We start from the raw sequence: 12,786 nt of genomic DNA, 5'->3' as shown, positions 1-12,786 counted from the left end.
CCGCCCACTTCCTTACGTGCCCGCTTACGTGCCCGCCTGGAGGAGAGACAGTATAACCGTCCGACTCGTCCCTCCCAAAAGGAAGCCATTGAAACAATTAGTTCCTCTCTACCGGATACTCAACTCCCTAGTGGACCTCCGGAATTCTAAACTCGTATTGTTCTCGGACAGAGATTTGCCTCACCACTACTGCCAAACTCCCAGTCCTGCGCACCAAAGAGGTCTGACTCTTACGATTCTTTCCCGAGAGGAAATTTGGTAGTCAGTGACTGTTTCCGGGGGGAGCTGAGAAGGTGAGTCTGACTTCCGGCGGAGGGAGGCTTTCTGACCCGGGATGGAGGAGGCGAAGGAGCTGCCCTTGGAGTGGGAGAGACTGCAGTTCGGTGAGTGACCTGCGGTGTCTCCGACCCTCGGCCCTGGCCTAGATACTCCTAACGTTCTCTGGTCAACTCTTTCCCCCGCCGACCCTTTTCCTCCCGAGCCTGGCATCCTCCTCCGGTGCCCTCAGAACCTGTGGGAGCTTCTTAAGAGCCCTCGAACCGCCTCAAACCTTTCCGGGGCCCCCTTGGAGCCCTTACAGATCCCTCAGACTCCTAAGGCCTAGCTGGACCTCGGGTTTTCTCCCTCACCTTTCCGCACCCCACGACCTCTTGGGCCGCTTCCTCACTGTCTTCCTCTGTTCCTGCAGCCCCCGATCCACGCCTGGGCCCGGACTCAGGATGGAGCCCTTCCAGAGAAGGCTGTGCACAGGAGCTCAAAGACTTCTCGCCCGGACCTACCCGAGCCATCCTCGCTCTAAAGAGCCTCCCGCGGGGCTTGGCCCTTGGCCCCTCACTCATCAAGGAGCAGCGCTTGGGGGTCTGGTGTGTTGGGGAACCCTTGCAGCCGGGACTGCTCTGGGGGCCACTGGAAGAGGAGTCTGTCTCCGAGCAGAAGGGCCATGGAGTGAAAACAAAGCAGAAGGAGGTACTGAGGGATAGGGCGTTACCTCTCCGTGACTGAAAATTTTGATCAGACGTTTCTTGATAACTTTCCAGTTTGTTAGAAGATGCAGGGTGTTTCAAGAGATAGGAGATGGTTTATGCCCTCTCTCTCAGGGACTGTCTCATCCCCTCACTTGCAGTAGCTGAGGAGGTGCAAAAAGTTATTAAAAGGTGGATTAGTAGATGGGACTTCCCTGGGTCCAGTGGTTAAGACTCCAGCGCTTCCACCGCAGGGGGCGCGAGTTCGATCCCTGGTCGGGGAACTAAGATCCCACAGGCCGCACAGCGCAGCCAAAATGTAAAAAAAATAAAAAGGTGGATTAGTAGAGTGTCAGCAATGACGACGAAAGTGAAGAGCAAAGGTTTTTGGAATTAAAAAGCCATGGGGAGACTTCCCTGGTGGCACAGTGGTTAAGAATCCACCTGCCAATGCAGAGGACACGGGTTCGATCCCTGGCCTGGGAAGATCCCACATGCCGCGGAGCAACTAAGTCCGTGCGCCACAACTACTGAGCCTGCGCTCTGGAGCCAGCGAGCCACAACTACTGAGCCCAGACGCCTAGAGCCCGTTCTCCACAGCAAGAGAAGCCACCCCAATGAGAAGCCCACGCACCACAACGAAGATTAACCCCTGCTCGCAGCAACTAGAGAAAGTCAGTGCGCAGGAAGGAAGACCCAATGCAGCCAAACATAAATAAATAAAATAAATAAATTTATTTAAAAAAAAAAAAGCCATGGGATCAAATCCCAGCTTTGTCACATAACTAGTTAGATGGCATGCCACGTTTAACTCATATGTAAAATAAAAGAATGCCGTTTCCTTTATTTTAATTCTCCAGGATTATTTGGAGCAAAAGATGAAAAAGCACAGGTAAAGGATTTCATTGCATAAGTCCTGAAAAACAAATTTAAAGTTGATATATCTCTTACTACTTCTTCTGTTTGGTATTCACTGAAAGGCAATAATATGTTCAATTTAGTAATTCACCACACTTTGGGAGGGAGGTGAGGGGACAGTTTTTTGGGCCTTTATTGAATGAAAACTCTAATGGTATAGTCCTATAGAGGCAGACCAGAGACTGTTAACCTTCCAGGGGCTTCATCTTAGATCTGTCTCAGGAGAAGTTACATCAGGGTTTTTTTTGTTGTGTGTTTCACCCTGGTCCCCTCAAACACATGGGAGAAAGACTTTTATTGGTTTATTTCAGGACGTGTCACTAGGCCCATGGGGAGATGTGTGTGCTTGTGAGCAGAGTTCAGGCTGGACTAGGTAAGTTACAGGAGAGTATGTAGTGAAGATGCTCCTTTGAGGCTTTCTGTTGTGGCATGGGATGGAACTGGAAGCTGACTTCTGGTTCCCACCCAGGGATCTTTTGCAGTGAGTGTTCCAAAGGCATGGGATCCTTTAGGACTCAGACTGCCCAGGAGCTGGGGCTTTCAGGGAGGGCCGCTTGAAGGGGATCTCCTGAGCTAGCTCTTGCTCTGCTTTGCAGTTTGGTGCAGCGGGGCAGGCTGGAGGGTGAGGGAAACGTGGCCCCAGTGCGGATCAGCGAGAGGCTCCACCTGCAGGTGTACCGGGTCGTGCTGCCAGGTTTTGAGCTGCTGATGTGGCCCCAGCCTCCCTCTGAGGGCCTGAGCCCCACCCAGCCCAGGCTAGAGGAAGAGGCATCCTTGGCTGTGGTGACAGAAGTGGAGTCTGCTGTACAACAGGAAGTGGCCTCCCCTGGGGAGGATGCAGCAGAGCCTTGCACAGGTATGTATCAAATAAATGCTGGCTTCCCCAATTACCACCAAAATAACCTGTTGATAAGACAAAGCAAAGCTTATGGCGTAAGACGGTAAGGGAGAACAGTAGCATTTCTGAAAAGGAAGGGCAAAGCCTGGATATTTATCGAAATTTTGAAGTCTGGTATAAGGTGGATTTTTCAGTGTGGGATGGGGTCGGGGCTCAATCAGTATTGGGTAAGGATCATGACATAGTAGTTTAGGATTTGTGGACACAGCAAGGCTAGAATTTTCAGGTAAGAGGTTCAAAGAGTTTGGGGATGTAAACTGTCATTTGATGCTTTTTATTAAAGAGTGACAAGTCTTTTCTTTGGAATGAACAATATAGTTGACTCTTGAACAACACGGGGGTTAGGGACACTGACCCTCCGGGCAGTTGAAAATCTGAGTATAACTTATGGTTGACCCTCCATATCCAAGGTTTCACATCTGTGGTTTTGCATCTGTGGATTCAACCATGTAGTGCTGTGGTATTTACTGTTGAAAAAAATCCTCGTATAAGTGGACCCGTGAAGTTCAAACCTGTGTTTTTCAAGGGTCAGCTGTATAGATATTTGCAAGTTTTATCTTCCTGAGTTAAGTTTTCTGGAGTAGTAAGGTCACATTGACAAAGACAGCAAGTTGTGTATAAGGTTTCCAGTTTTCTTATGTTTTTTCTATCTGGGCTGGGGCTGGGGATTCCTTTTATTTTCACGTGAGCTAAAGTGAGGAGGTGGTGGTCTCAACTCATCCTAAGTGCATGTCTCCAGAGGGAGAACAAGGGCACTCTGGGATGGCCTTTCTCTAGAAATTATCCAGATGTCTAGACACTGTGGTTCCCAGGAGAGCCTCCCCAGAAGGCACCTGAGACTGGACAGAAAGATAAACAGAGTGTGTGACTCATGTTCCAAGAAGAGATTGGTGTCATTGCTCCCATTGCAGTTCAGGGGCTGAGGAGGAGAAGACACATATTCCTATAATTTCCTGGTGAGACCACCGTGACCCCCTGCTACAGTCTCTACTAAGCCCAGCACCCCACTCTTGCCTTGCAGATCCTGGTTACCAGTCACCCCCCCGCATCCAGGTAGTGAGCCCTGGACTTAAGCCCCAAATCCAGGACCAGGTTTCCAAGGAGAGCCAGCCACAAGGCCCATTGCCTCAGGATGGCCGTGTAGACGAGGAGGACCCACCCCAGACCCAGATGCCACCTGAACCTCAGAGCAGCTCCACTCCCCAGCAGGGCCCTGAGAGCAGTGAGGCCAGTTCCTCATCTTCTGCCAGGGGCCCCCAGCTGCATGCTTACCTCGTCAAGAAGTTGCATAGCCCCAGTGATCAACGGCCACCCAGAGCGAAGACCTCAGAGCCCGGGGCCCGGCAGAGTGGAGAGCAGCAGCACCCTGGTTTCCCCGCATGCTTGCGGAGCGCCCCTGGCCCGGTGGGAGGCTCCCCGAAGCGGGGGCGACGGTACCGCTGTGTGGAGTGCGGCAAGGCCTTCCTGCAGCTTTGCCACCTGAAGAAGCATGCGTTCGTGCACACGGGCCACAAGCCCTTCCTTTGCACCGAGTGTGGCAAGAGCTACAGCTCAGAGGAGAGCTTCAAAGCCCACATGCTGGGCCACCGTGGGGTGCGGCCATTCCCCTGCCCTCAGTGCACCAAGGCCTACGGTACCCGGCGAGACCTCAGAGAGCACCAGGTTGTACACTCAGGTGCCCGGCCCTTTGCTTGCGACCAGTGTGGCAAGGCCTTCGCCCGCCGGCCCTCCCTGCGGCTGCATCGCAAGACACACCAGGTGCCGGCGGCCCCTGCCCCTTGCCCGTGCCCGGTGTGCGGGCGGCCCCTGGCCAACCAGGGCTCCCTGCGGAACCACATGCGGCTCCACACGGGGGAGAAGCCCTTCCTGTGCCCACACTGCGGCCGGGCGTTCCGCCAGCGGGGCAGCCTGCGCGGGCACCTGCGGCTGCACACAGGGGAGCGCCCTTACCGCTGCCCACACTGTGCTGACGCCTTCCCCCAGCTGCCTGAACTGCGGCGCCACCTCATCTCCCACACCGGGGAGGCCCACCTGTGCCCCGTGTGTGGGAAGGCCCTCCGGGATCCCCACACACTGCGCGCGCACGAGCGCTTGCACTCAGGCGAGAGGCCCTTCCCGTGCCCCCAGTGCGGCCGTGCTTACACGCTGGCGACCAAGCTGAGGCGCCACCTCAAATCCCACCTGGCTGACAAGCCCTACCGCTGCCCCACCTGTGGCATGGGCTACACTCTCCTCCAAAGCCTCAAGCGGCACCAGCTCAGTCATCAGCCCGGGGCACCCTCCAGCCCACCCTGTGTGCCGCCGCCTGCCACTTCTGAGCCCACCGTGGTGCTCCTGCAGACCGAGCCAGAACTACTGGACACATGCAGTGAACGGGGCGGATCCCCAGCCCCGGACGTCTTCGAGGTCACCCTTTCTGAGAGCCAAGATAAGTGCTTTGTGGTGTCCGAGGAGCCAAGTCCTGCTCCCAGCCTGGTGCTCATCCATAAGGACGTGGGCTTTAGCACCTGGGCAGAAGTGGTGGAGGTGGAGATGGGCACCTGACCACCCTCACCTTCCCTCAGCAGAGCTCTGTATAAAGACTGGTGTTTCTGAGCTTGGGTGTCTGGATCTTTCTCTTTGGGTTCCCTGATAGAGACCAGTCTATGAGAAGCAGGTCAAGGACTTCCCTTCCTGCTTATGGATGACCACTTTGTTTCCCAAGACTCTTAATAAGGTAAACCACTTCTAGATGTAAGATCTTTTTATCAGCTTCCGGTAGAGCTTGTCCTGCCACCCTCCCTGGGAACTCCTCAAGGTGCTTGTTCTTTAAACGTTGCAGAAGTGACCCTGCCCAGTGAGGTAGCCAGGTCGCAGGCAGCACTATTGCCCTGCTGGGGTGCTTAGTGCTGGAATAGTCACTCCCATCCAGCTCCCTGAAGGACAAGCATTTCTGTTTGGAACCAAACGGAATGACTTGTGAAGGTTAAAATGCCAGAGACACTCAGCTGACAAGTCTCTGAGTCAGGCATTAGATTATTTTGGCAGCTTTTCTCACCACCGAAGGCCTGTGAGGTTGGTTTTTGTTCTGTGCTGAAGGACACCAGACTCACTGGAGGTGGCTAGGGCATGTCTGCACCCTTCTGTGTATCTGGCCAAAGGCAGCCCTGTTGAGGGAAAGAGCTAGGAATGAACATGTGTTTCATGTTTCATCAGCTGTGGGCCTGGCCTGCCCGAGGTGCTGGGGACGCGGCTGTGGACAAGACAGAGGCAGCGCCCTTTACAGAGCTCAGGTCTACAAGGGGCAAAGAGCAACAGTAAGAGTAAAGAGGAGCACTCCCCGGTGCTGTGGATGTGTTTAATGGGGTGGGTTAACTTGGGGGCATCAGGGAAGGTGTCCCCAAGCAATTATAATGATAATAAACAGCCTTTGTTGTGGGCCAGTCCTTTATGTGACTTTATTTATATAATCCTCATAGCAATCCTGTGAGATAGTTATGAGGACAGTCAGGAACAGAGAGCTTTAAGTGTCCTGCCCAAGGTGACAGAGCTACTAGGTGGCAGAGCTGAGATTCAAATCCACGTAGTTTAGCACTGGAGTAAGGCTCTTAACCTCCACACTCTAGTGTCCCGCATTTCAGCTGAGACTTGTTGGATGAGGAGGTGCGGGGGAAGGTGGGGATGTGAGGAGCTGCATGTGAAAAAGCCCCATGGTGAGAGCCTGGGTGTGAGCCCTGAGACCAGCATGGCTGGAGCAGAGAATGAGGGGAGGGGGGCAGGGTCAGGTCACACAGGCCTTGCTTCAAGAGTCTGGACTTTATTCTCAGTACATTGAGGGGCTCTTTGAAGGGTTTTGAGCAGGGGAACGATACGATCAGATTCATGTTTGAAGAGACCACTGGAGAGGATTAGCGGGCAAGGTGCAGTTGTGGGGAAATCAGTTAGGTGGCTGGGAATGGGTGGTAGTGGAAATGCAGTCATTCACCCAACAAATACTGAGCACTTCCTGCATGCTGGTTGTTAGGGGTATAGCAGTAATAACAGCCTCTGCTCTCACGTAGTTACATTCTGGTGTGGCAAGAGCCAATAAACAAATACATGTCAGATGATGGTAAATGCGGTGAAGAAAAGTAATGCAGGGGAGAGGTTGAATGGGGAGTGTGATTTTACAGAGGGCGGTCAGGGAAGGCCTCCAGTAACGTGACAGAGACCTGAACTACGGAGAGGAGTGAGCCAGGCTGATGTCTGCAGAAGGAGCTGGATTCCAGGCAGAGGAAACAGTACCAGCAGAGCCCAGCGAGTTCAAGCAAGAGCAAGGAGCAGAGCGGCCAGGGCGGAGCGTGGAGGGAGGTGAGGGCAGGGGCTGTAGGCTGTGGGGAGGGCTTTGGGTGGACATGTTCTCTGGGAGGCAGAAGTGACCAGATTCAAAGACTGAGGGAGAGAGGAAGATCTGACTCCTGCTTTCTGACTTAGCAAGTTAGGTAGCCCTGGGGTGGGAGCGGGACAGCTATGATTTGGGCTGGGGATGGGTTGAGTCGAGGTGCCTGTGGGAGAGATCTCAAGAAGGCAGTGGGAAATGGGCACAACCTGCGGGGAGAGGGAAGGCTCAGGAGAGACTAAATCAGCATCCGATGACACAGGAGAACCTGCAACGTGTAAGTCGCAGAAGCTGATGGAAGAGCATCTCAACAAGGAAGAAGAGGGCAACGATGTCCTTTGCTGTCGAGAAGGTTGAAATTTGCCAGTCGCTGGTGAGCTGAGTGAGGGCAGTTGGAAGACAGACTGCATTGCTTTGAGGAGGGGGAGGCAAGAGAGATGGGAACTTACATTCTTGTTCCATCCTCCTTCTGTCCTGCGAAATGGGTATTGTGCCGCGTGTTTCACAGATGGGGAAACAGGTTCAGAGCAGGTTGGTAACTGCCGAGACCGCACAATCAGTAAACAGCAGAGCCAGGATTGCGACGTGTCGTGTCCTCTGGCTTACCAGCACTCAATCTCCGTATCATAAGCAGCCCCATGTCTCCTGCTTTGCACTGACTTTAAACCATTCACCCACCCAGTGTGAATAACTTCTTGGCAAAGCGTCGTTCTGAAACTGTCCAAGGAGAGGGAGGGCAGCAAGAGACGGTGACGATCTGTGGAGAGAAAGGCCACACCATCCAAAGCCTGAAAAACAGCTGCTAATACTAGTTTTGAGTCAGCCAACCCCCTGACTCAGCCTGGTAGGTCCTACTCTTTTCCAGCTCCAGCTTCAGGAGGGTCATTCCAACTCAGGTAACCTCTCAGCTGTGTCTGCCCAGCGTTGTTAGCTAACTTGGGGACATACCCATCGCTTGAGACTGAACAGTGCAGGGAAGTGGGGATGCTTTGGGTTGCTGGGGAGGCCTGCAGACACCCCACAACTGTCCTCACGCCAAAACCCCCTTTGTCACATCCCCACACAGATGGGGGACTTTCCACTGAGACTGTCCCTGTCCCTGGTGATGCAGAGCAGTGTCAGATCAAAGCCAACAAATTCAAAGGCACCTGGTTTGAGCACGTCTGCTCAGCCAGCGCTCATGGCTGAAGTGGGAATGGGCATCGGAGAGCATTGTCCAACTTCCTCACGTTACAGATGGGAAAATGGAGGCCGAGAGAGAAGTCACCTACTAAGGCATGAGGCCAGTGAGTAGCAGAACCGGGACAGGGCCCAGGTCTTCTGAAACCCACTTTAGTGCCCTTCCAATGAAAATAAAATGCAATGACAGTTCTTGGAAAGACTGATCACTGGAATATTTTTTTCATTGAGAAAATATCCCCCCCCCAATCAAAATAATTCTTGTGTCATTATAATGTTGAAAGTCCCTTTATTCCCTACTTCTCCTTTCCTCCATCCCCTGATAAAGTCACTTTGAACTGTTTGGTGTATATAGCACTGAATTTGAATGCTGCTACTTGCTATAGAGCAAAGTTGCAGTGAAAATGTTGCTGGACACCTTTTCACAGATGCACATTTTTTTTTAATTGGAGTATAATTGCTTTACAATGTTGTGTTAGTTTCTGCCGCACAGCGAAGTGAATCAGCCATACGCATACACACATCCCCTCCCTCTTGGACCTCCCTCCCCCCCGCCATCCCACCCAACTAGGCCATCACAGAGCACCGAGCTGAGCTCCCTGTGCTGTACAGCAGGTTCCCATTAGCTATCTATTTTACACATGGTAGTGTATTTATGTCAAACCTAATCTCCCAATTCATCCCACCCTCCCTTTCCCCCACTGTGTCCACATGTCTGTTCTCTACATCTGCCTTTCTATTCCTGCCCTGCAAATAGGTTCATCTGTACCATTTTTCTAGATTCCACATATATGCATTAATATACGATATTTGTTTTTCTCTTTCTGACTTCACACAGATGCAAATTTAAATTCACAGGGTGAGGGGACTTCCCTGGCGGTCCAGTGGTTAAGACTCCATGCTTCTATTGCAGGGGGCACGGATTCAATCCCTGTTCGGGGAACTAAGATCCTGCATGCTGCATGGCGAGGCCAAAAACAAACAAACAAAAAAAACCATGCAGTGTGTATAGCTGCTGAGCCAAACGTCAGAAAGTGCAGGAGATAAAGAATCTTTTATCCTGATTTGCAGCTTTACTAGTGTGAAAAAAAATCTTAGAATAAAATTTGATTCATGTTGAGGGACCTTTAAACAACGCAGAGCATCATGGACTAGACAAGTTCAGGTGGGTGTGGATCATGGCTCTGCCCTTAACTAGCTGCATAAACTCAGGCAAGTTTCTTCTCCATGCCTCAGTTTCCTCATCCATAAAATGGGGATAGCTGTAGTATGTACCTCATCAGTGCTACATACCTGGCACATGGTGAACAATTAATAAGTTGTAGCTGCTTATAATAGTATTGGAATCAGCCCTCTTAACTTGGAAGACAAGCAAGATTGAGGTACATGTTGCCTATAGGTAGTGCTTGTTTGGGCAGGTCAGCATCACTCACAATAGTTTTGTACTTTGGGTGCCTGTCCTCTGGGTATACAGTAGTCCCCCTTGCGGCGATGGCCTGAGAGGCAGGAGTCGAGTCCTGGTCCTCGCCCGACTCTCTGTATGACCTTGACCAATTAGCTTCCCAGCTCAGAGGTTCCATTTCCTCACAGTGACATGGGGAAATTGGACCAGATCAGTGGATCCCAATCTCGGCTCCACCGTGAAGCCCTTTTGGTAACTTTTTTTTTCTTCTGTGTGTCCTGTATTTAAAAAACTTTTTTTATTAAATAGAAACTCATATTTTTGAATCAAAATAGAAAACTGCTGATCAGATTGAGGAAAAAATAAGGTAATTAACCATCTAAAAAGACATAATTTCAGCCAAAAGGGAAAAAATTATTTTTGTCTTAAGATAAATTTCCATTTTTTGAGTTCTGTTTTTTTTTTTAAAATATGCAAAAGGACAAGGCCACCCTGTAGTACATGCACAGAGCCCTAGGCTTCAGAACATCTGGATTGGGACTTCCCTGGCAGTCCATTGGTTAAGACTCCGCGCTTCCACTGCAGGGGGCACAGGTTCAATCCCTGGTCAGGGAACTAAGATCCTGCATGCTGTGTGGCATGGCCAAAAAAAAACAAAAAAACAAAAACAGAAAAAAAAACCCCAGAATGTCTGGATTTAATAATATCTGATCTCCTTTCCAGCTCTGAAATTCTGTAACTCTATGTCCTGGAACATAATTCAACTGTTTTCAGTGATTATAGAGCTTCGCTTTACAGTATAATGCTGGCTTCACCTGTGATTTTGTTTGATGCCAACTTGTTGGGCAGAAATGCAACCCCTCATTATGGCCTTGTTCTTAGAGGGAAATAGGATCTGTTTTAAGGGTGCAGGTATGTGTTTGTGTTGAAAGCAGGAACGACACGCTTGGCTGCAAGTACCCACTGGGCCCAGAGAGTTCCAGAGAGAAGGTTCCTGGCTGGGAGGGTTGCAGTGGGCCCTGGAGCCTGAGGATGTGCTCGGTCTATTGGGACCCTGCACCCATGGAGGTGCTTGGATCCCTCCAGAGCCACGTTCACAGAGAGGTGCTCTGCCTTGGTCCTCTCTGCAAAATAGAGGGTAGGTACAGTCTTGTGTTCACCCAAGAAAACAGGGAGGCTGTCCAACTAGAACCCACTTGATAATACTAGCCTCCATTTATTAAGGAGTTAAGTCCACTTTTCACTGTGAATGTTTTCAAACACAGAACATTTAAAAGAATAATGTAACAATCTTGTTACCACCTAGATTTAATTATTGTTAACATTTTGCCCTGCTTGTTTCATCTTTGCTGTAAATCCTTCAGTGTAATCTGTAACTCATGAGGAATTAAAAAATATATAACAATGTGTCATATAACACTTAGGAAATTAACAATAATTCTTCCATATCATTGCATATCTAATCTATGTTTAGATTTTCTTATTTGTTCGAAAACAGTCTTTTTACAGTCGATATGTTCAAAGGTTTAAACCAGTCATGGTCATTTTATTCCCTTCATGCATTTGGTTGTTAGGTCTCTCTTAGGTTTCTATTATTCTGAACAGTCTCTCCCACCCACCCCTTGCATTGCCACATCATGAATTTGTTAGAGAAACCGGCATCACTTGTCCTGTCAAATGTCCCTCATTCCTCGTGGTGGTGTCTAACTCATTCCTCTGTCGTCTGTATTTCCTGTAAACTAGTAAGTAAAGCTAGAGGTTTGATCCAGCCTAGGTTCACTCTTTTAGGAAGAACACTTCATAGGCAGCATTGTGGATTTCCTGTTGCATCATATCATGTAATAGTGCTGTTTATTGAGTGCTTACTGTGTGGCAGGACTTGTGATACTTTACAAACATAATATGCTTTGGGGGAGTAATTTAGTTTTTACTTCATAACGCCTAAACTCTGAATCCAGCTAAACCTGGAAGGAGACAAGGGGTATATGGAATCCAAAGAATTACAGCAAGTCAGAGCACAAAGATAACAGGATTTGAGAGCTGGGAGTTGCTCTCCACAGGAACAAAAGGAATGGTGGGGATAAGATAAAACACAAAATCAAATTTCTCAGAATGGCCTAGAGTCTTCTTGCTGGTCTTGCCATTCCTGGACTCAAAATGCCCATGGCCGCCACAATATCCATGCTATCTCTCTCCCGGCCAAAGAACCCATGCTTGCCATCCAACCCATCAGTCTTAGCTGTGCAGACAACCCACAGAGCCATTTGGGTTGGGTCCAGCATTTGCCAAGGACCAGATGTCTGGACATATTCAAAATGAAGTTCTCATCAGAAAAGTTCTCCCCCTAAATGGACTTGCTGTGTGTACTATTATGGCATGTAAATTCATCATCCTGATGCATAAATCCAGGAATAAGCCTGGGAAAGCAGGAACCCTTATAACCAGATCTCATCATCCCCGTGCTTAGAGAACCAAAGTTTTCTCCTTTGGAACATCGTCTGTAAACAGCTTGAGGAAGTCACGGCCCAAGACTTGCCCCTTAACAGCCATGTCTGCGCATGAGTGTGCCATGGACTCAGCAGGGCTGCAGCTCCGAAGCACAGTCTGCAGAGTGACCAGTATGATCTTATTTAAGTTTTTCGACAACAGCCTTGTGAAGTGAATATTGTTATAATTCTGATTTTACAGATAGTGAAACCCAGGACCAGCCTCCCAAATGAGTGCTCTCGTTCATGCTGTGGTGCTTGTCTGTCGGGAGTGGTGGGTTCTGACAGCGAGGGAACGAGGGGCAAGTCAGCAGGCCCCTAGCTCCGCCCGAACCCTCAGTAGAAGAGGTGCCATGTGTTATGTGCTTTGTCCTTCTCCCTGCCAACAACACCCCCTTCTCTTCTCCCTCTCAGGTTGACTCAGCACTGGCCAAAGCCTATCCTCAGAAAAAGGAGGATCACCTACCTTGAAGCAGGAAGGATGAAACCGCACCTCTCTTCTCTCCACTTCTCAAGAGCCCTGCCCCCTTCTCTTACTCATGGAATTTTTAAAGAAATTAGTGAGGTGAGACCTTCTCACCATT

General features: G+C 50.1%; 1 protein-coding gene across 3 annotated transcripts; it reads left to right on the top strand.

The window, feature by feature from the left end:
• Positions 1-93: 93 nt before the first annotated feature.
• Positions 94-6,203, top strand: ZNF408 (zinc finger protein 408). Of its 3 annotated transcripts, none has more exons than XM_082340169.1 (6): positions 94-383; positions 689-966; positions 1,823-1,854; positions 2,192-2,253; positions 2,477-2,736; positions 3,800-6,203. In XM_082340169.1, exons 2-6 carry the CDS (start codon positions 720-722, stop codon positions 5,320-5,322), a joined length of 2,124 nt encoding a protein of 707 aa, XP_082196295.1. In that variant the 5' UTR covers positions 94-383; positions 689-719; the 3' UTR covers positions 5,323-6,203. The 3 variants fall into 3 exon arrangements, 2 of the variants coding, with proteins under 2 accessions (XP_082196295.1, XP_082196294.1); XR_014231208.1 differs by lacking the exon at positions 1,823-1,854 and having other exon boundaries at positions 100-383; positions 3,800-5,494; positions 5,974-6,203; XM_082340168.1 differs by lacking the exon at positions 1,823-1,854 and having other exon boundaries at positions 100-383.
• Positions 6,204-12,786: the final 6,583 nt, after the last annotated feature.

The sequence above is a fragment of the Balaenoptera borealis genome (genome assembly GCF_965194805.1).
Source record: "Balaenoptera borealis genome assembly, chromosome: 11".
Lineage (NCBI taxonomy): Eukaryota > Metazoa > Chordata > Mammalia > Artiodactyla > Balaenopteridae > Balaenoptera > Balaenoptera borealis.
The sequence above is the reverse complement of the archived record's forward strand: the minus strand, read 5'-3'. Positions and strand labels throughout refer to the sequence as shown.